We start from the raw sequence: 24,940 nt of genomic DNA on the forward strand, positions 1-24,940 counted from the left end.
GGCATTAGTTTTGAATACTACATGTAGCCGGTACCGGCCAATACTTCGACCATGCCTTGAGTGGGAGTCGAACCCCGGGCGTCCGCACCGGGGCCAGCAACACAGACCGCTGCGCCAAGAAGTGAACTCACCTCTAAGCACTCAGTCTGGATGCCTCTGGGGAGTGAGTTTTACTTCTATGTACCGTGGTCACACAATCGCGGTACATATCCGTTACATTCACACGCTGATCAGCTGGATTGATATGAAATCATTGTAGGATCAAGGTGGAATTGACTTCAGATAGTCCTTACCTTTGATCGGGGCGGGGTATTCCAAAAATAATATTACAATTGTCCACTTTGGACAATTGCTCCACTTCTACAAGGTCCATTTGCAATTTCTTGGTGTCTAGGGACATCTATGGACCTCAGGGAATGTATTCCCAGTGTCGGTAATATTGTGTCTGTTACTATGCTTGAGTAAATTGTAATGAACCAAAGGAAAATTATTATTATTATTAATTCATATTATTATTATTCGGTTTTTATTCAATCTTTGACGGTGAGTAACACCATGCTAACATTGACAAAAAACACTTTCTTGAGATCAAGTGTACTAAAGATCTAAGCAAATGAACAAAGACCAGATGATTTACAGGTTTTTTTTATACATACAGTACAGAATTTTGCAATCCAGACACATGCAATTTGGAATATGAATAAAGAATATAGATTATCAGGCATATAAATCACCTTATTATGGCCAAGTCATAGATCAGCAACTACTGTGAATGAAATCGACTGTAAGTACAGTTACTTTTGTATAATATCCATAGCTTCGCCATTTTCCCACCAGATTGCGATGCAGTTTTTTGCTAGACATTCACAGAAACGTAAAGAACCAATATACAGTACATTGTATTTCATGGCAATAACTTTCAGGTTTGTTCGACCCGTGAGATATAATCACGGAAATCACATCAGAAAAAAATTACGTGAAAAATGGTTGGACTTCTGTTTGTCGGCGGCTGGCGTGAGCTGGGTCGTGTAGTTTTATGAAATGACGACGTCTATCGAAAGCCCTGGGTCTCCTCTTTCTTAAGACTACAATGCTTTCTTGATTGCCTCTTCTCGTGTCTAAATCGTCCATTATCCGGTGCAATGCTCAGAGATTTCTAACACTTAAAATCATTGGTATAGACAAACGTAGTGCTGAAAATATACACTTTGACTGCTGTTTTGACAGACGGGTGATGGTCTTTACTCTTGACCTCATTTTGAAAAAGAAATGCAACATTACGGACTGTATTGATCTATTTATGACAGGAAATAATAAATCTTGTACCGGTACCGGGCCGATTGGGCTTAAGCAGTTATGGGGCTTTATTTCTTTAAAGGGGAACTATCTTATAAATGGCCTTTTTCAGTGTTTAGCATTGTTTCCTAGCTATGTGGACTTATATTAATATGATCTATGTCTCTAATTCTCATATTGGCGCATTCTTCCAATTCTCCCCTCACAATATTCACCCTCAATGAACTGAGTCATCTGAAAATGTGATGATTTGTGATGTCAGAGAGACACCGCTGCATGATAATCATCATGTCCCGCAGTGGTTTACCATTGTGGTTGGAGCCCAGGCTCAAACGGCTTAAGATCTTGAGGTAGAAAAATGCTGTTTTTGAAGACTTGATTAGAAATACAAAACAATGAATTAAAAAAAATATATAATTACAGAGGTGTTCCATAAACTCACAGGAATTGTGTAAAAGTGCCCAAATAGTGAAAGAAATAGTAAAATAGTTCCCCTTTAAGAATAAGTCATTAAATGTGTGTGTATAATGTAATACCTTGTCTCCACTATCCAGGGTTTAGCCGTGAGCATCGGTGAGCGTCTCCATTGTCTTTAGAACCTGGACCAAGCTGGCTGGTTCCCTGGATGACACAACCTGACCAGAGCTGGCTGGGACTGTTGTATCATCTTGATTTTACAAGAAAGTTTACAAGAAGAAACACAATGGAGACGCAAAACCTAACCATACCGTATACCAAACCTGGCCACGGCTAGTTCCTTGGTTTTCTCTGTGTTAAGGGCCAGGTTGTTGTCAGCGCACCATGCTACCAGAGACTGGACCTCCTCCCTTGTAGGCCGCCCTCCACCGTTGTGTCATCTGCAGACCTGATAATGGTACTGACGTATATTTTTAATCTTCATATTTTTTATTTTTATTTATCCTTTATTTATCAAGGAATGTCCCACAAGATCTCTTCTTCCAGGGAGTCCTGACCAACACGGCACACAACAAGTTTCAACATAAAACAGGGCATTAAACAAAAAAACATACAATTCAAATATAAATACAGAAGGCCATTTGTGCAGTGGCAAGGAGCATAATCAGATCAGCAATAGCATCAGGTAAAACAGTTACATGTTTCATAAAGGGCTAATCGTAGCATACCTTTAAAAGCATTCACAGTAGGAAGTGCCTCTAGACAAAGTTTTACTTGCAGCGTATTCCATAAAAAGGGAGCGTAGTGGGAGAATGCAGCTTTACCAAGCTCTGACTGCATCAAAGGAACATTTAAAAGCATCCCATTTGCTGCTCGTCTGGTATTAAAAAAGCAAGTATAAAAGGACAGAAGTCTGGAGATATATAAGGGCAGCTTACCTAGCAATGACTTAAGGATAAAAATCAACATGTGTGATTGTCTTCTTTGGTACAGAGAAGCCGTTGGTTAATAACTAGTTAAAATAAAGTTTTACATTTGTGTATTGGAGCCAGTCTCCCCACATCTGGAAGACTCAGAGACACCGGGAAATATACCGATGACGCTGATTGAATCAGGATTTGACATTATCATAAGATATTCCTTTATTGATCCCCTTGGGGAAATTCCAGTGACACACACATGATACAGCTCATCGTCTCATTAACAACACCATTTCACAATCATTACATTTTTACAGTAACAACGGCACAACATAACAACATGTGACAACAACACACAACATGTGAAACAAAAGTCCGAAGGAGAATCGCCGGCCCGGCCTTTGTTCTCTTACGTGCGACAGGATAACCTTTGGTTAATTCTGAGTGGGGGAGCCTTGAAACAGGTACACGGGCTAAACCAGTTATTGAGAACAGTGGGCGTGACTAGACTAACACGTATATTGGAACAAAACCATCCTGGTTTTTTCAGGTGGTCAACAAATTGCATATAATGTCTGTTTGAAACAGGAGAAAGGACAGAAACCGTGGCTGTCGTTGGAGAGAGAGAACCGTGACTGTCTTTTTGTCATTCTTTGAATAAATCACCACGAAAGAGACAGCTTTGGAACACAGAGTCATCTTCAGTCTTCAGAAGAGTAACAACAGAGCAGTCGTGGGTGAAGCGGGGGTAGATGCGGGGGGGGGGGGGGGGGGGGGGCTCAGCACAGTGGGACCGGCAGCCTGATTGCTTTCACCAACGCGTTCGTGTTTCCGCGCCTCTGATTGGCCAGGTCATGTGACATGTACGCCCAATCGTGGGACCGCGAGTTCCTACACCGGTTAAGCTTAGGCGCTCTTTCGAAGTTGGTTAAGGTTAGAGTTTGTCTTAGAGCAGGGCGATAGAACGCCTGCCCTGATTCCAAACTCTAACCTTAACCAACTGCGAAAGAGTCGCCTATAAGCTTAACCAGTGATAAACTAGGCGTTAGGTCGTTTGCAGGCTGTTCGACCCGGAAATAGGCGCAGAACTTGCCGTCCGGCGATTGGCGCACATGTCACATGACCTGGCCAATCAGAGACGCAAAACGGGAACCTGGAAACACGAACGTGTTGGTTAAAAGCATAGACGTGGACCGGCATTGAGGGTGGAGGAGGTGAGATTGTCTATCCAAACATACCGGGGGTCTGTCGGTTAGGAAGTCAAGTATCCAATTGCAGTCGGAGGGCTTGTTGATGACGAAGGTCCTTGGTTTTCCACAAGGTCACAAAGTTTGGAGATGAGTTTTGGAGGATGGGGATGACGACGGCGTTGACTGTTGAGCTAAAGTCGACGAAGAACATTCTCACACGGGTGCTGCTCTCGTCCAGGTGGGCACAGAGGGCACAGTGCGGGCGGCGCTGATGAGAAGGCGTCCTCCAGTGCTCCCGTTCTCACGGGAGGCAAATTGGTGTTTATCCCAGTGAGGGTGACAGGCCAGATTTGAGATGAGCCAGGACCAGCCTCTGGAAGCACCTCGCGGTGGTGATGATGATGATGATGGAGGCGAGTGCAACAGGGGTGGAAGTCATTATTGAGGCTCGGAGGCAGGAGGAGTGTTTCAACCCCCCGGCACGACGGAGGTGGTTTTTGAAGCGAGCGGTGGTGGGACAACCGCCTGAGCGGGTGACAGGTCGGGAGATGTCAATTAGGACCTGGGTGGTTCGGCTGCTATAGGAGCAGTTCCTGAGCATGTGACCAGCAGGGATGCCATCAGGGCCAGCAGCCTGTTCAGTGCGGCACACACACACATCGGTGGGGGGGGGGGGGAGCGAGGGGCTTGTGGTCAGCGGGGGGAGAGATCAGCCCTGATGGCCGCCTCCTGGTTGGTTCAGTCGTGCAAATTTAGCATCAAACGCCTGTCGATTGTCTACTCATTTGAAAGCTATTATTTTTTTTTCTTTATTTTTTTCTTTTTCTGTATTCTTGCTTCCATCCCAATTTAGTCGTTATGCCAATTCCCTTCCTGGTCGTTGCGCGCATTGCCCCACTGTCGGCCTAGGGAGGGTGTAGAACTACCACATGCCTCCTCCGATACATGTGGAGTCAGCCAGCCGCTTCTTTTCACCTGACAGCGAGGACTCTCACTGGGGGAACGTAACACGTGCGGAGGTTCACGCTATTTCCCCCCGATCCCCCCGCCCTGATGAACAGGCACCCCGACCGACCAGTAGGAATCGCTGTTTACAACGACCAGGACACATACCCCGCCGGCTTCCCACCCGCTAACACTGTAGGGACGACTGACCAAGCCGGAGGTACGACTGACAGCTGGATTCGGTCCCAGAGTCTCTGCGGTGGTAGGCGAGTGCATTCTCCACTGCGCTACCAAGCCGCACCTTGAAAAGCTATTCTTGAACCATTTATGGCACATGGCATGACTCATGAGTCCGGCCTCTTTTGAAAGGAAACATTCAGAATTTTCTTCCACAACAGGCAGAATCACTCCGAGTGCTCTTTCGCCAGAGGAAAAAATTATATATATCCTGGGAAATATCCCTCACGTGAGATATCGTCGTTTCCAGAATTCCATTGGCTACAAAAACTGTCAATCATTTTCACCGTCAGAGGTGATTGGTCCGGTCACCGGGAGGCGAAACCGGAGCTGGTAACTTTTTTCGAAACTGGCGCTCGTTGGCTCATGTGACATCACTCATACACACACATACATATTCTGACAAAAACTCCTTCATTCAATTAATCTTGCACTCGTTACACCCTGGTCCTTGTTGATGTATTGTATTCCTACATTCTCTGCGCTTCTCCATTACAGATATAAATATTATATAATGTCTGCTGTCATTGTTGTTTTATTTGGTTGTTCAATGGTGAGACCAAAGACAAATGTTCCACATTGTGGACTATAAAGTGAAACTAAACTAGCCGGGTTTGTCCTTAACCTCAAAAGCCCGATGGGCCCGGTACCGGGTTGAGATTTATTTCACGTCATAAATAGATCAATACAGTCCGTATTAATTAATGTTGTGTTTCTTTTTCAAATGTAGCATAGAGTAAAGACCCTAACCCTATCAAAACAGCAGTCAAGGTGTATATGTTCAGCACTATGTTTGTTTACCAATGATTTTAAGTGTTATTACTAGCGAAATATGAGTTTATAAAAATCTCTATCTCGAAGTTGCAGGCCGCTGACGTGAAAAAGAAGATATTGACGTTATTTTCGTGACTATATCTCACAGGTCGAACAAACCTGAATGTTATTGCTATAAAATACAACGTATATTGTTTATTCACCTTTCTGTGAACGTCTAGAAAAAAAAACGTGTCGCAATCTGGTGAAAAAAGGCGGAGCTATGGAAAAGTAACTGTACTTACTGTAGATTTCATTCACGGCCTTTGCTGCCCTGTTACGGGCGCCTGGTGGTACCAAATCCATATTTAACTCCGATCCATAGATGTATGACTTGGCCATAATAAGATAATTTATAGGCGTGATATTCTATCTAGGTGCTGAATGAGCTCAGTGGCCATTTTTCACGTCTGGTCAATGTTGTTATTCACCGTCCAAGATGGCCTTCGGGGTACTCTCTAAGTTGATATGGATAGTAGTATACATATTTGAGAAAGACATTTGGAGGGGCACTTGGGGCAAAAGGGCGGGGGCTCAAGCCCCCCTTCGGCCCTATCTGAGTGTGCACGGCACTGGCTTGAAGACATAGTATCTGCGTTTCTAATTATTATTATTCTTTTTTTTTTATCAAATTATTTTCTTTTTCTTTCTTTTCTTCCACATGAAACAAGGCAACACAACACAGCAACAATGACAATAGACAGGACTTCACAGGACATAGTACTATAACCATGACAACGGTGACGACAATGGAAAAAACTAAAATTTATAAAACAAAAAAGGAATACAAAAATGTTATTGCGTTACCGCAGACACCACAAAAAAACATTTCTTCCCCTTTATTTACTTTGTTATTGGACCAACGTTTCTCCAGATTTTGGCACGTCCAAAGCTAGCAGGTCGGATGAAAAAAAAACTTCACAGATTTGGCTAACTTGGACTTTCCGAGGTTCAGAGGACCACGTGAACGCAGCAGAATTAGAACAACAGTATTTTCGTCTGAATGTGGATCAAGACATTCTTTACTTGTATTTCCATTTGGATATTCTTGCCTCCGAGCCGCGACAGCAAATTGGCTTCCTGTACAGAAACAGATCCAGCTTTCCTGTGATTATTATAGAAGGAGGATCGTTGAAGCTATTATTATCAATTTTGGACTATGGTGATGTGATTTCATGCTGCGGGTTCAAGTCTTAAACATCTGTACTCTGTCATTCTGCCTTCAGATGTATTACTGGTGACAGATATGATATGATAGGTGTGATATTATATCCTTATGAAAAGGTTGGATGGTCTTCTCTGGTTGAAAGGCGTAACCATTTTTCTTAATTTTTCAAACCATTATTGTTAAACTGCCCCCTTACGCCACAACACTGTTGGAATGGAATCTTGGAACCTATTCTACAAATGTTCAAATGACTGGCTGGTTGTCAGGGTTACTCCAGTTTGCTCTGAACTATAGAAAAAACTGCTTTTTCCTTTGATGCTTCCAACACCTTTTTCAAGATTCAAGAGTTTATTCATCACATACACAGCAGGGCATACAGTGAAATACGGTTGGCCAATGCGCGCTACCATTGTGCAATAAAACAATAGTAATAGTAGTAGTAATAATAATAAGATAGCTAGAATAGACATGATAAAGACATGTTAATAAATCACCTAAAGGCACTGGATCCTATGTACACTCCTATACAATGTGCAGCTTTTCTTCTATGTCCCATACGCTATACTTGGCTGTTACTAACTATACTATGCAACAATCACAACAAGTTATTTTCTTAAAGTGTCCTTTGTCCCTTCCTTTAAAGTGTCCTTCTCTTGTGACATGGAACGCCCTCCGACTGACTCTGAAGCTGAAGGTTCTTGCTTCTCTTCTTGCTGCATTTAAAAGCATGATCTCCGACGCCGACGTGTAACTGTTTCAGCAGATTTTTTATTGTCTATTCTTATTTGTAGTGCCTATATGAAATTGCTGATAATAACTGTGTCTTGTTTTGTGAGCTCACCACCGCTGCTGTAAATGAGGGTAACCTCTGAGTCTCATGAGTAATGGTTTGAAATTACATTAAGTGTAATGAGTTGGTATTTAATCTGCTTATGGTTTATGCTCCCATACAACGGTATAGATTCTGTAGAGGTGATAGTGACGTTTATTCAGCACGTCCTCCACCCTCATGTCTCACTACCCGCCAGGAGATGTAATCACAAACAGTACTGTATATAGATGTAGCAGTACTGACTATCTGTATGTCATGTATGTCATATATGTCCTGATGAATTGAAAATGGGGGACCCTGATGTAAACAAGACGATCTGGTCTGCATCCCCTTAACAATTGTGTGTATTGAGCTGTACTGTATTGTACCCATTCTGCAATCTGTTAATAAATTTTTCAATCAATCAATCAATCAAAGACCTTACATCTTGTAATCTTAAATCAGTTGAAATGGTCAAAACCCTGCTTTTACCTGTGTTATTTAGTTACTGTAGATTAGATTAGATTAGATTAGATTACTGTAGATTAGATTATATTCAAATGTATTGTCGTCATACAGCACAAGTACAGAACAACACAAATAAATTGGCATCTAACCAGAGTATTGCTTTTATTTAATTTTATTGATGGATTAAAAACACAAGGATCCAAGGGCTGTTGTTGGGCCACAACAAAAACACGACAATGACACAAAACTCATACATTTAAATCATTAGAAGACTAACCTATAGCTAAAATTGTATATCACACAATAACTAAACACGGTTGTAATCCCATTCTTAGTATAGGGGGCTATTCCTCTACGCTGTCCAGAGTACACATGTAACAGCAATGTGCAATAGTAATATACAATGTACAAGTGATTAATCTGGAGTACATATAAATGAGTAATAATGCCAATCTGATACACAGTACATTTTGCAGAGTACATTTGACTCAAACTGAGTAAAGGTACAGGTTGGTATAGCTAGGTACAGTGTTGCAGTATTATTATGTATTATGTAAGTGCACCATGCACCAAACTGGCCGGTGGTTTAACTAGCCAATGACAATAGATACTGTTATAGAGTATAAGACAGTTGTAGACAGTGAAGACAGTAGATAGGTATACATATAGTATATGACATTTAATGAGTTAACATTGACAAACATATTTACAATTAGCATTTTATAAAGTAGAACTGTAATGTGTACTTTCTCAGTCAGTGCTAAGTGCAGTCATCTTATGCAGCATCACTTTTCACATCACAACAAAAGTAGAACTGTAATGTGGACTTGCTCATATTATTAACATTATAAAATGCTAATTGTAAATATGTTTGTCAATATTAATAATATGAGAAAGTACACATTATAGTTCTACTTTATAAAATGCTAATTGTAAATGTTTGTCAAAGTAGAACTGTAATATGTACTTTCTCAGTCAGTGCTAACTAAGTGTAGTCATCTTATGCAGCATCACTTTGCACATCAAAACAAAAGTAGAAGTGTAATGTGGACTTTCTCATATAATTATGGATGTTTTAGAGTAGACGACAGAGTACAGCAACTTGCAATGGGCCTGGTCTACAAGATACACTACACCACTAAGATACCCATGTACATGTCGAAATACTTCCCAAAGGTCAGTGAAATCCACGACCACAACACCAGAGGGAGTTCCACAAATCTTGTTCAACCCAGATTCGGCTCAAACTAGGGACTAAACACGTTTCACAATTTTCTTTTTATCCACTTTTTCTCCCATTTTCTATTTTTCTCCCATCCCAATTTTCATATCGTCCAATTCAACCCTCCCCTGTCTTTGAACGTTGTTTCTTGCCTCCCACAAGCCGGCTGCAATGTGGACTAAGTCATACATAGCACGAGTCCCCTCCGATACTCGAGGTAACAGCCGTCGCATCTTTCCACCTGCGCGGCTCGATCTTTCAGCGTCGGGGGTCTGGGCTTTGGAGGGGCCCCGCCCCCGTCGCTTCTTGATTCTACTGCGCAGGCGCACCAACCGACCTGTAGGAGTCACTGTCCATAGCGCCCAATCCCCACCCTTCAGTTTCCCACCCCCTAATACGGCCAATGTGTATTACTGTGGACGACCAGCTAAACTGAAAGCAATGTGGAGAGCGGGGCTCGAACAGGAGGCATCCTGTTCGAGCCTCCAGCATTCATTGCGAGCGCCTTGCCCACTGCGCCACGTAGCCGCCCAACACGTTTCACAATTATGCCACAACAATGTGGAACGCCCAACCCACAGCCATAAAATAATGTGAATCAATACCCACTTTCAAAAACGCTCTCAAAGAGCACCTACGGGAGGCTGCAATTCGAAACTGGCCCCGGTAAATGTCCAAACCGCCACCCACCCACCCAACCCCCTCCAATGTACCGGTTCCTATGTCATAAATGTTATGAATTGAAAGTGGGGGACCCTGATGTAAACAAGACGAAAGTGTTTCTCTGGTCTGCATCCCCTTAACAATTGTGTATTGAGCCGTACTGTATTGAGCCGTACTGTATTGTACCCATTCTGAAATCTGTTAAAATGTAAAATTAATAAATAATAAATAAAAATTATAATTAAATTAATCCAATTAATGAATCAATCAGGCCCTCTTTGTTCTGGTTTGTACTGCACTTTGGTCATTGTGGGTCGTTTCTAAATGTGCCTCATAAAAGTCCAAAGTTACTAGACTTAAAGTTAAAGTTACTGTTCATAATGAACTAGCCATATAAATAGAGTAATATAATAAAGTAAAACATTTTTACTTTAAGAAGACTTGCCTTGGACTTTTTTCCAAATTTCGGAACACTAGGAAAGCTGCAGGCCCAGATGGCACAACAGGGCGGATACTTAAGTCCTGTGCTAACCAGGTAGCCCCAGTGTTCACCACTATATTCAATCTCTCCCTGGCCACGTCCGGGGTCCCTGCCTGCTTCAAGGTGTCCACTATAATCCCTGTACAAAAAAACACCTCCCCGGCAGGCCGCCTGAATGACTGCAGACCGGTGACACTCACCTCTGTGGTCATGAAAGGCTTTGAGAGGCTGGTCAAGGATTACATCTGTGTACAACAATGGACCCGCTGCAGTTTGCATACAGGACAAACCGGTCCACCGACGACGCGGTCTCCCAGGTACTGCACAACACCCTCTCTCACATTGACAGTCAGAAGGGGGGCTACTGCATGTGAGATTGCTGTTCATTGAGTACTGTAGTTCAGCTTTCAACACCATAGTTCCCACCCAACTCGCTGGTAAGCTGATTGAACTGGGACTCAACTCCACCCGGAGTATCTGGATCCTGGACTTTCTGACCAACAGGCCCCAGGTGGTCAGAGTTTGTATAGCTATTTTTGAAGATTATACAAACATGAATTTTTTTTTTGTGTCTTAATTTTGTTAAGAATATAGGACAGGCATGTATAAGCATTATGCTTCAGCCTGTACCTTCTCAGTCACTGTCAAATCAAAGATTGTTGAATGATTGTGCATATTGTATTGTGTGTGATCAATAAAACTACTACTACTTCTACCACCACTAGTAGCCATTCACAGAAACTGAAATACTAAAATGTTCTCAATCAAATAAATCCAATTAAATGGGATGCCGTTAGCAGGTAACAAGACCCTACTCACTTCTGGTCCAGCTTCTCTGCATGTACTCGGCATGTAAAACATGGGAGGGGTCCCAGACAATGGGGTGCAGCCTGCTGGTATTGATGGGAGTGGGGAGGCTACTCTGGTCAAAGCGGTTGAAAAACGTGTTCAACTCGTTCAACTCCACAACACACGAGTGAGGGGTGGGACCATTGGTCCTGTGCATAAAGTGTAACTTGGGTTTGTCCCTTTTTGAAAAGGCATGAGTAAATAATTACACTAGTAAGCTATACTCCTCCACTGCAGCTGCTGTCACGTCGTCTGTCCTCCACCCAGAAGGGCATCACCAGGTAGGAAAGCATTTTCATATTTTCAGAATGGAATATTCAACTAAAACACAGAGGAGGCTGCTATTGCCTTGCTCTGGAACCTTTCAATTAAAAAGTACTGTAAAACTAGAAATAGCTATTTATTTGATCTTGTTTTAAATATACTTATATAATAATAACCTAATGTGCGTCATATACCTTTTATATATGTCTTTTTTTGCAATCCGGGGACGGTTACAGAAAGTAAGTGAGTTAAGTTATTATGATATAATAGGGGTGCTAAACCTGGATGGTGATAGGAGTAGCATATTAGCTGGACCTTTATTATAGTAATTATAATACATCAACTGATAGGAATGCCATGGAAAACAATGCACATGAAGTCAATATTTTAGACACCCCCATCAAAATGTCACACGAATGAATGAATGAATTATTTTATTTCGAATGTTTATACATAAATAAACAATAAACAAAGAATCTTTCGAATTTTTTACAAATAAACTAGTGGAAAAGGATAGGTTCGAACAACCTACACCTAATTCAAAAACAAATTCAAAAAAGTTTAAGTTTGCAAAATAAAACAAACAAACAAAAAATCAAAAATCAACAATCAACAAAAAACTATCCCAAAAAGAACAAAAAAAAGTTTAAGTTTGCAAAATAAAACAAACAAACAAACAAAAAATCAACAATCAACAATCAACAAAAACCGTTCCGGAAAAGAAGATGAATGAATGAATGAAAACTTTATTTAACAGAATGCAGAATGGGTACAATACAGTGCGGCTCAATACACACAATTGTTAAGGGAATGCAGACCAGAGAAAGACGTTTGTCTTGTTTACATCAGATAAGCCAACATAGAAAAATCAATACTTAATCTGCAATACCCGAGTTGGGTATGGTAGAGAAAACAGATTCTATACATGTAGGTTAAATTTGACTTATAAGATTCTAGAACCCTGTTTTTAAAGATCTTTTTAAACTTAAAAATGTCACAGATCATGTTTTCAGGGGAGCTCGTGTGTACTATATAAATAAACTTTACTTACTTACTTACTTACTTACTTACTTACTTACTTACTTACTTACTTACTTACTTACTTACTTACTTACTTACTTACTTACTTACTTACTTACTTACTTACTTACTTACTTACTTACTTACTTACTTACTTACTTACTTACTTACTTACTTACTTACTTACTTACTTACTTACTTACTTACTTACTTACTTACTTACTTACTTACTTACTTACTTACTTACTTACTTACTTACTTACTTACTTACTTACTTACTTACTTACTTACTTACTTACTTACTTACTTACTTACTTACTTACTTACTTACTTATTTACTTACTGAGAGGAGCCAGGATCGCTGGAGCTCCACTGTAGGGCGCAGATCCTTGCTCAGACCTATTTACAAGAATATTCTCGCTATCGGATCGGGGATGGTTGGTCCTGAGAGGTCCTGGGGTGGGGGGTGACTTTAGGGGAAATTGTGTCTTTTAGCATTATTTTTTATAATTTTTTATATAATTTTTATATATTATGTTTTTGTATTTTTATAATTATATATATATAAATTATAATTGTTCCTGTTCTCTTGTCTTGTGACCCCAAATGTTATTGTTATGTTATTGTCTGTTGATCTGTTTATTATTATTATTATTATTATTATTATTATTATTATTATTATTATTATTATTATTATTATTATTATTATTATTATTATTATTATTATTATTATTATTATTATTATTATTATTATTATTATTATTATTATTATTATTATTATTATTATTATTATTATTATTATTATTATTATTATTATTATTATTATTATTATTATTATTATTATTATTATTATTATTATTATTATTATTATTATTATTATTATTATTATTATTATTATTATTATTATTATTATTATTATAATATATATTTTAATACATTTTACTCATTCAATTATTCTTTACATTATTTATTATCGTGTTCTGGTATGTCTTGTTGTATGTTATGTGGAAAAAAAAGAATATTCTCGCTTTCCACAGACTGCTCTGCTATGAAGTCCACAGCCGAGACGACCAAAGGCACAAGAGTCTTACTTACTGCCGGTCTGCTGAGCATCGCAGGTTTCTGTTTTCTCGTGGACAAGTATTCTGAGATTCTGAACGGAACCACATGTTGTGCCTGTCACACGTGCATATCAGATGACAACGATACACGATTCCACAAATCTATTGATCCCTTTTTGACGAGAGAAAACAAGCATTCGGGGAACGCTCACGTGTGGTGGAAGGTAAGTCTTTTGTACCGATACCCCTGTGAGTCTGTCTCACCTCTATCCTCATATCTCTATACCCCCTGTGAGTCAGTCTCACCTCTATCCTCATATCTCTATACCTCTGTGAGTCAGTCTCACCTCTATCCTCATATCTCTATACCCCTGTGAGTCTGTCTCACCTCTATCCTCATATCTCTATACCCCTGTGAGCCAGTCTCACCTCTATCCTCATATCTCTATACTCCTGTGAGTCTGTCTCACCTCTATATCCTCATATCTCTATACCCCTGTGAGTCTGTCTCACCTCTATCCTCATATCTCTATACCCCTGTGAGTCAGTCTCACCTCTATATCCTCATATCTCTATACCCCTGTGAGTCAGTCTCACCTCTATCCTCGTATCTCTATACCCCTGTGAGTCTGTCTCACCTCTATCCTCATATCTCTATACCCCTGTGAGTCAGTCTCACCTCTATATCCTCATATCTCTATACCCCTGTGAGTCAGTCTCACCTCTATATCCTTGTTATGTTCACTCAGGTGTGAAACAGCTTTTGTTTTATTTATTCTCTTAACGTGTGAGTGCGTGTGTGTGTGTGTGTGTGTGTGTGTGTGTGTGTGTGTGTGTGTGTGTGTGTGTGTGTGTGTGTGTGTGTGTCTGTGTGTGAGTGTGTCTGTGTGTGTGTGTGTGTGTCTGTGTGTGTGTGTGTGTGTCTGTGTGTGTGTGTGCGTGCGTGTGTTGTATGTGTGTGTGCGTGCGTGCGTGTGTGTCTGTGTGTGTGTGTGTGTCTGTGTGTGTGTGTGTGTGTGTGTGTGTCTGTGTGTGTGTGTCTGTGTGTGTGTCTGTGTGTGTGTGTCTGTGTGTGTGTGTGTGTGTGTGTGTGTGTGTGTGTCTGTGTGTGTGTGTCTGTGTGTGTGTCTGTGTGTGTGTGTCTGTGTGTGTGTCTGTGTGTGTGAGTGAGTTGGAGTCAAGTTGATGGCTGGTCTTCAATCTATGTTTGAAATGATTGAGAGAAGACGATGAGTTGGCAATATGTACTGTATGCCCTCGGAGGCGATCCGGGATTGACTCATTTTGATCCAAACAATGTTGTGTAATGTAGGCTAATCATGGATTCATTACAAAACAGTTTTGACCCCCCCCCCCCCCCCCCCTCCCCTCCTGCACACTACTCTGTGTATTGAAGCCACATGTCTTGTTTGGTTTGTGTCAGCGTTTACAGTCTGGCAGAGCCGACGTTTCCTACGAAACCGCCGTGGAAGAGCTGTTCAACTTCTTCCCAAACAATTTGAGCTTCGTGGACTCGAACCCCCGGCGCTGCAGGACGTGTGCCGTGGTCGGTAACTCGGGGAACCTGATTAAATCACACTACGGAGCCCTCATCGACATTCATGACGTCGTCATAAGGTAAACCGTAGACACGTGGTGGTTCTCGAGGAGTGGGCTGTAAGCAGTGTTCATTTAGTCAATGAAAATGATGACTAAATATGGTCTAAAAAAAAAAGCTTCCACCCCGACGACAACGAGACGAGACGTCACACGTTAACACATTGGCGACCGCTGGGACCCCTGTCTAATATAATGGTTGAGGACCAGCATTTGTAAACAAACCGGTGTCTTTTTGTACAGCTAAATCTATACTTTATAGTATTGCTATCTGTCCATCAGGGAGGGAGGGGTTAGTGGTTGGGAGTGAGTTAATGTCGGTGGGTTTGTGATCAGTGATGGCCTGCGGATGTGCTCTGCTCTTTTTTGTATATGCCTATTCAATCTGTTTAAACCAATGGGGGTTTTCTCCACAGTTGCAGATAAAGATTAGGCTATACACTAATATTATAATATTATACTATAAGACGTCACCGTCACTTTCGTACCAACCGTGCCCTTATTGGATTATTTATGTTGACGAAACTGATGAGTTATATTCATTAAATAAAGTTGATTTAATAAAAAAAAAAGACTAATTTAATCAGATTGATTACTTTATTCAAATTGAGGATTTAGTTTGAGAAAAAAAAAAGGTAAAATAAAAAATAATGTTTTTTTTTTATTTATTTTTTTGCCAAATTTTTTTTCAGACATTCGAAGCTTCGTTCGAATACTTCAATAGAAGCTTTGAATGTTAAAAAATGACATTCGGTGCAGCCCTAGAACCGGTGCTGCAGCTCAGAGTCTGCCCCGGCCGTCAGGCCACATTTTAAAGGTTCTACCCGAGGGCTTCACACGTTTGATGAGTGGGATGTACTTTGGCGCCATGAGCAAAGAGAGGTGGCCAGATATTATTCCCAGATGGGGGAGGGGGCAGATTTGTATGCATCAGCTATATTGGTGTAAACATGGTCTAACGTCTTGTCTCCTCTTGTGGGGCAAGAGACACGATGGTACAATTTGGGAGAACAGACTTTTTTTGGGGTTGGTGTGCGTTCAATAGTTTGCTCATGTCCGTATAAAGTTCCTGCATTGCTAGCATAGCATTTGCATCAGGAGGTATGTACTGTATGCTGCCTGCAGTCACAATGGTCGCTGTAAATTCCCTGGGGTGATAGAATTGTCTGCATTTACTCACGAGATATTCCAAGTTAGCAGAGTATACGTGACTCACAATAATAAATTATAATTAATGTGGTGGTGCTTGTGCACCAAGTTTTGTTTACATACAGTAAATACACGAACGTCCACCTCTGGATTATGCTGTATCTCTCTCTCTCTCTCTCTCTCTCTCTCTCTCTCTCTCTCTCTCTCTCTCTCTCACTCTTTGTACTTTGTAGAATCAACCGGGCTCAGGTCACGGGATACGAATCGGATGTTGGAAACAAGACAACGCTTCGCATGATGTATCCTGAGAGTGCCGTTGATTTGGACCAGAACACCCATCTTGTGTTCGTGGGGTTCAAGGTGCTGGACCTCCGCTGGCTCCTGAGTGCCTTCACCACGGGACACATCAGAAGGTGGGAGTCTATGGGGGTGTCTGTGTGTGTCTGTGTGTGTGTCTATGGGGGTGTCCCCTTCACCACGGGGCACATCAGAAGGTGGGAGTCCATGGGGGTACCGTACCGTTCGCATTATCAACGAATCACATCGACTGGCGACGTGACGGATTGTAAACCAGACAACTAGGGATGCTCGATATTGGCTTTTTTACCGATACTCCGATATTGTCCAACTCTTAATTTCCGATACCGATATATGCAGGGTTTCCCCCCCAAAAAAAACGGAATAATTTCAGGTAACTAATCATTTCACTGGATGCATTCAAAAGGCTTTCTAAATGTAAGCACTATCTGTGCAAAATATGATCTTAAAAAAAAGTTAAAATTAACATTACATATCTCTTGTTGTTGAATTAAACCAACACGCATACTTTTGACAATAAATAAAATAAGATTTGGTTCTTACTTGCTTGCCTGGGTAAATAAAGGTTAAATAAATGTAAAAAAAAATATATATATATATTGTTATTGTTTTTATTTTTATTTTTTTACCGATACCGATATTTTCCGATATCACATTTTACTGCCGATATCGGCCGATAATATCGGACATCCCTACAGACAACACTTGTTTACAATGAGCGCCTTGTAAAGCGCTTTGGATAAAAGCTCTATAATATGAATGCAGTCCATTTACTATTTTACTGTACTTTACAAACATTTCGCCTCTCTCCCTTTCTTTCCGTCCGTCTTCCCCCTCTATCACAGATAATCACAGATAATGCTGGAAACTCTAGAATATTATTCTGAGCCATCGACCAGCTACTCAACACTGCCCCCCCCCCCCCCCCACCACCTCCACATTATTCTTCAATAACAAATAAATAACTTAAATTAGAGCCAGCATTAGTCCTGATGCAAACACATACACCGTCTGCAAACCCTGCAAAAACATATAACCATAGGAAAATTCACTTGCATTACATCAACTGAGCTCTATATGGAATGTACCTCCTCCACTTCCTGTATTGACCCTATATACCCACAGCATTTTTAAAGCAAATATTCCAGAGTATTTCAAGTCATGTCCTGAATATTATAAATACATCGCTTCCGAGAGGCATTTTCCCATGTGCATTATCGGCCTACTGATATTATCGGCCGATATTGGCATCGAAATGTAATATCGGAAATTATCGTGATCGGTTTTAACTTTTTTAACGACACAACTTTTACACAACATGCACATTTCATACATCAAACTCTTCAGCTACTTCTCCTCTCACCCAAAATGTCAATATGAGAGATGTGATGTATAGTATTTGAGATATTTATGTTTGTTTGGCACAACTCGCAAGAAATGCTGTGGCTTTCGCATTTCTGAGACGACCCTGAAGATGTTTGGGCAGACGTCTATCGGCGCGCGCTTGATGACATCATCAAACTGCATCGTCACTTGCAGCAGAACAACAAGACCGTTAGTGGAGTCGCTCACTATATGTCTTTGATTTGGAATTATTTCAAAGTGTCTCCAGATATTAAACTTGCCATTTAAGTTAAGGGAGAACTGGGTGGAGTTTTTTCAGTGTCGCCTGTTGCTTCTGCACTAAACGTTGCGTGTATCTCCCGATGATTCTTCCTGGGTGGGCGGGTGCAGTGACTGTAAAGCGGAGGTTATGCGAGGAGGAACCAAGAGACGTCTTCCTTCAATACTTCAAATGTTATCTCCCACCTCAGGAAGAATCATCCGTCCCCTTCAAACTTTCTCCTTTGATGCACCAAATCAACACCAGAGTTGGTTGACCTATGAATTGCTGTACTCACTTTTCCAAAGGTATCGCCTTATTTAAAAAATAAAACTAACTTACTTTTTATTTTTTAATTATTATTATTTACTTTATTTTTACTTTATTATGATTATGATTATTATTATTATATATATATTTTTTTCTTTTATATATTTCTTATTACCATCACTATAATCTCTCTCTGAAACAGTTCTTTTTTTGTTTGTCTACATGTCACTTTGTCTTGGTGTCTGCTGTTCTTTGTATTCTGTTTTTGTGTTTCAAATAGAACATTTTCAAGTACATATAATTTGTAAATGTTGGTTGCACTGGAAAAAAAACAATAAACAGACATATAAAAAAAAGGAAGAATCATCTGGAGATACACGCAACGTTTGTGCAGCAAAATGATGAAAAGAAGCAACAGGCGACACAGAAAAAAAAAAACCCGGTTGTCCCTTAATGAGTTGATCGATAAAAAACTAAAATACATTAGTTTTAGCCAAATTATCGCCACTGGCCAGTTACATGTAGACCTCATCTAGAGCAGGGCTTGAGCCCAGTTTATTTGAAATATTGTGTCGCCCCAAGTAGGCTAATGACCAACACCAGCATTTTTTTTTAATCTTGTTTCAGTTGTTTGCACTTTACCTCACAGTTGTATAGGTACGATGTTGTGAGGAAGTAGAAATGTGCCCTATGTAGTGGGCGTTTGTCAGGATTATCTCAGGGAGAGTGTGGTCGTAGGCGGCGGTATTTGCCCTTTTGCGGGCTCAGACCCATTCCCAATGATAACATCAGGCTGGATGGATGAAAATTAATGGATATCGCTAATAAAAAAAATAACGATTAAAACCCGACTATACTCGTGATTGGCGCTCAAGCGATGGCGACTTAACCCGACTGTCATCGTGACTGGCGCTGAATGAGTTAAGCGGCTACCACACATGCTTATGATATGCAAAGCAGAGGGGCGTGGTCCTGATCAGTGATTGGTGCATTGAGTAAAATTATTTCAGTGGGCGCCTATTGGACAAAGCAAGCCACTGAAGCCAGAATGAGACATAACGCATTTTGCAAAAGAAAAACACACACACAGAGACACACACAGAGACACACACACACACAAATAGTATGTTTTCCATTCAAATCGCTTTACAATTAAATGTTCTTGTATCATTTCATCCAACAGAACGTACGAACCCGTGAAAGCAAAGATAAAGGCTAACAAGGACTTGGTGAGTCAAACAGAAACAGGTCTTCCATTTTGACCAATGAGTCACAAATAACTGCTGTAGTGGGTAAAGGGTTAAACGTATATAAAAGGTAAAAAATATATCGATATATCAGTCCAATGACATTTCCGTAGGTTAACTGTTGATTCATCATAACCCACACAGGTGTCAGTCCTCCATCCTGCCTTCATGAAATATGTTCATCAAATATGGCTGAGAAAGAGGGGAACCCAACCGTCCACTGGCTTCCTGGCTCTGATGCTTAGCATGCACATCTGTGACGAGGTAAATATATTATATTATATGTAGAGACCTGTACTGTGTAACCTTGTCATGAAGAAACATCACTTCTTCAGCAAACTGAATGGTAGTTGGGACCGGATTGAGCTGGATAAGGGGTGTAAAGTATTTGAGTAATTGTACTTTGTTACAATACTTAAGTACTGTTTTTGGGGATTTGTACTTTACTCGAGTAGTATTAGGTTTGTATACTTGTGCTTTTTACTCAATTACATTTCAGAGAAAAAAAACGTACTTTTTACTCCTTACATTTAAAATGCAGAGCTACAAAGTACAAATCTCGCAGGTCCAACAATTTTAATTAGTATATTTGTTTCTCTGGCTGAACTAACGTTAACGTTATTAATCCTGCGGCCGCTCTTTATTTAAAAACAGCCAATCAAATCCCCATCAATGGAAAATGAACCCGTACATTTAAAGGTAGAAACCTTTTTTACTTTTACTCAAGTGTGTTTTTAGCCAGATACTCTGACTTTTACTTGAGTTAGATTTTGAGACGGTACCCATACTTTAACTTAAGTATAATTTCTGGGTACTTTTTACACCCCTGCTATTATATATAGAGACCTGTACTGTGTGTAACCATGTCATGAAGAAACATCACTTCTTCAGCAAACTAACTGGTGTAGTTGGGACCGGATTGAGCTGAATAAGAGGAAACCCTCCCCATCAGTGGCCACACCGAGGGACTTAAAAGATATTTATGGCAAATCATTAGTAAAATAGAAAAATGTAATCTAATACAAAGTTGAAGTCCATGCTCCATTCATGTAACATTGTCCGTCTGTCTTCCCAGGTCAATGTGTTTGGATTCGGGGCAGACCACGATGGAAACTGGAGCCACTATTGGGAAAAACTGAAAAACAAAAGACTGAAAACTGGAGGACATGATGGAAGGACTGAGTATAAACTTATTGTGGAACTGTCTGACAAACAAAAGATACAGTTCTTTAGAGGATATTGAGCAATTATTATAGAAATATAGTCAGGTGGTTCCCAACCTGGGGGTCCCGACCCCCCACTAGGGGTCGCCAAAGTTCCACAAGGAGTCGCGAAAATCTCTTGATTTTAAAGTTGTATTATCGAATTTATATTAAAGAAACATGTCTCAGTATTTAATCATTTCTGTGAGGAAGACAATGCAATGTAAGCGTTGTTTTAAAAGTTTGTATCTTTATTTTTCTATTTAGGAAAAATTTCTAAATAATATTTTAAAAATGATCTTGTAAGGGCACAGTTTTTCCTTACCTTCGCGTGGGGTACGTCTGGGAGTGTTGCATTTATTTATTTAACATTTTATTTTGGATTTCATGGTGTGTTATTTTGTTTTGTTCTTGATTTATTGTGATGTTTTTTCTCGACTTGTTTAAAGAAGACGTGTCCGGCCCCACGGGGACATTAACACATCGAGTGCCGTTCAGCAGGGGCGCTGTGGGCCGCGAGTGCCAGCCGCTCTGTTCAATGGGGATAAATGCCGGTGTTTTGCAGTGCTAAACCTATATTAAATATTATAGCTATGGATCTAATAACACCCTCGATTGTCAGTGAGTTTCTTCCCGTCAACATGCAAACAACAGATACTTTTTTCATCCATACATTTCCATTTTATACCGTGGTGAATACGAGCATAGTTCCAGAGCGATTCTGTGTAATCCCAGGGAACTCCGCCAAAACAGCGTTTATCTGCATTTCACTATAAATCGTCCCATGTCTCGCCTGGATCAATGATCGATCTGAAATCAACGCTAGATTATCGGTATTATGTTTCCTCATGCATGCAAGAAAGGGTGGGGGGGGGGGGGTCATGTTTCTATGCTTCGATCGCCACCAACGGGACACCGGCACACACACACACACACACACACACACACACACACACACACACACAGACACACGCCCCGATTGCGGGTCCATGTCAGTTTTCAAAAGGCATCTTGTGTTAATACGAGCCCAGCTACATTAACGTTAGCTATAGTTAGCGGCACAGCCATGTAAGTTAAAGTTGGTAGCTAACATTATATTGATAATGTTTCAGATAGCAAGGTGGAGAGCTACATAATAACTAGGGCTGTCAGTTTATTGCGTCAATTAGATTAATTAATTACACAGCAAATTATTGCGTTATGAAAATTAACTCAAAATTAATTACAAACAAAATCTAAAAATCATTTTTTTTTACATATTTTTTTTTAATCATTCATTCCATAAGAATGTAGAATACACATTTACAGACTTTTTTTTAATATGGCCATTTGCATGTTCTTGGTATCTGATATAGGGACATCTATGGATCTCAGGGAATGTATTCCCAGTGTCAGAAATACTGTGTCTGTTACTAGGCTTGAGTAAATTGTAATGAACCAAATGAGAATATCAATAAAAAAAAAATTATCTTTGACTGTGAATAACACCATGCTCAAATTGACCAGACCTGAAAAATCTAAGCAAATTAATAAATGGAAGATGATTAAACAGAAGGTTTTGTAGATACAATACTGAATTCTGCCACCCGGACACATGCAATTTGAAATATGATTATAGAATATAGAATATCAGGCATAAAATGGTTATGCGATTAAATGCGATTAATTCGATTAATTAATTACAAATCCTGTAATTAATTAGATACATTTTTTTAATCCCCTGACAGCACTAATAATAACATTAGGTTGATAATGGCGTCAGTGTTCCCAGGCCATCAGGATGCTCAACGAAAATAACACTATGTAACAAACCATCAAATACACTCACAGCACACACATCCACACGTACACACTCACTTTAAATAAACAACTCACTGTAGCACCTTTAGACACTTTAACACACTTTATATATATTGGTAAAGAGATTTGCACTACAACTCATACCTCATTGCACCTTAGCCTACCCTAAGTTGTACCTCATCCCATTTCTGCATTGTACTGTATACTGTATTGTAACTCAGTTACTATTTTTTTCCTACTCTGTATTGTATGTTGTATATATATGTATATTAAACACTTTTGTTTACACTTTGTTTACGTACTTGTGACTTTCTATTTTATACCTATCTATTTTTATCTAGCACACTCTCAGGAGCAAAACAGGAAAAAAGCATTTCATATAAAAGTATTCTGTATTTTTGTATGACAACTAATAAAGAAACTTGAAACTTGAACTTGAGTATAGGACAGTGACGCCTGTAGATAGGTATACATTGAGTGTAAGACAGTGAAGATATAGGTATAAATTGGCAACAGAGTCAGTTCAGATTGTTTACCTTTTGTATTTTGCCTTTTGGACAGACCTTCCTGAAACACTGCATGTGGCCTAATAATAGGCCCTTTTTCACAGCAGAGATTCTGACATGTCATCGCACGGTAAACACAGGTGTAATTAATAACATTAATTACCAGTCCCGTTCCATGTAGGAGGAGTGCCCGGGCCCTGTGGTATTGTGTACGCTGTCTCACCGTAATGGCCGTGACACGCCTAAATGGAGTAGGACCTTAATTAATGTGATTAATTACACCTGTGATGTGATGACATGTCAAAATGGCCGCAGTGAAAAAAAGTGCCTGTAAACGTGTCGAAATATATAATTTATTGTGATGATATAGCTGCTCAGCGTTCTTTTTGTACGGGGGAAATAATTAACCCACAATGCCATTTATTATAAGTCGTGTCAGTAAATACAGGTGTCATACATTTACATTCTTAAAACGTGTAAAAAGGTAAGAACTAATGTAAAAAAGCTAGATGTGTTTCAATTTTGGGAGTTAAATTGTGGAATAGTCTTAGTGACGGGTTGAAGTTGTGTACTTCTCAGGGGAGATTTAAAAGGCCCTAAAGGATAAAATTATTCAGGAGTACAGTTTTGAGTAAAACATAAAAAAAAAAAAATTCAAAAAAAAAAATGTATTTCGTTTTTAAGAATTGTAAAGGATAGGCAAAAAATAAGCATATGCTTCAGCCTATTCCTTTTTTCGGTCATAAAACACACACACACACACACACACACACACACACACACACACACACACACACACACACACACACACACACACACACGCACACACGCACACACGCACACACATACACACACACACACACACACACACACACACACACACACACACACACACACACACACACACACACACACACACACACACACACACACACACACAAAATGCTTTACAGTAAAAGTGCAGGGAAGCCATGTGATCCTGTTTCAATTAAAACTATTACAAACATCAATAGAGTCTGTTTCTATAGCTTTCATCATGACTTTAAATCCATTAAGAGTGACTAGATCATGTTGTTTAAGTTAATTAAGAGTGACTAGATCCTGGAGTTTAAGTTCATTAAGAGTAACTATATGCTGTAGTTTAAGGGAGACTAGATTGTTTTATAGACTATTCCATACAGATGGTGCAGAAAAGATAAAGGCCTTCTTTGCTAATTCAGTCTGAATTAAAGGAACAGTACAAGTTTAACATTATATCTGCCCTGTTTTCTGGTTAGCAAGACAGATGAATAACAGGGGAGTCTACCCAGAATGGCTTTGATCATCAGATCACAGACTGTCAGAGTGTCATTGATCTACTCATCATCTTTCAAGGCAAGGGGAGACAATAGAGATTTTGTGTACGGTTAATTGCCTTGCCAGCC

General features: G+C 40.0%; 1 protein-coding gene across 1 annotated transcript; it reads left to right on the forward strand.

Annotated features, from left to right (window-relative positions):
• Window positions 1-6,257: 6,257 nt before the first annotated feature.
• LOC311248632 (CMP-N-acetylneuraminate-beta-galactosamide-alpha-2,3-sialyltransferase 1-like) lies at window positions 6,258-21,592 on the forward strand (the record flags this gene model as incomplete). Its single annotated transcript, XM_084339487.1, has 6 exons — window positions 6,258-6,269; window positions 15,249-15,442; window positions 16,804-16,983; window positions 19,945-19,990; window positions 20,153-20,272; window positions 21,084-21,592. The coding sequence occupies 6 exons, from the start codon at window positions 6,258-6,260 to the stop codon at window positions 21,249-21,251; spliced, it is 720 nt and encodes a 239-aa protein (XP_084195613.1). The 3' UTR covers window positions 21,252-21,592.
• Between the last annotated feature and the right edge of the window lie 3,348 nt (window positions 21,593-24,940).

Source organism: Notolepis coatsorum, assembly GCF_963971535.1.
Source record: "Notolepis coatsorum genome assembly, contig: SCAFFOLD_1897, whole genome shotgun sequence".
In the NCBI taxonomy this organism is placed as follows: domain Eukaryota; kingdom Metazoa; phylum Chordata; class Actinopteri; order Aulopiformes; family Paralepididae; genus Notolepis; species Notolepis coatsorum.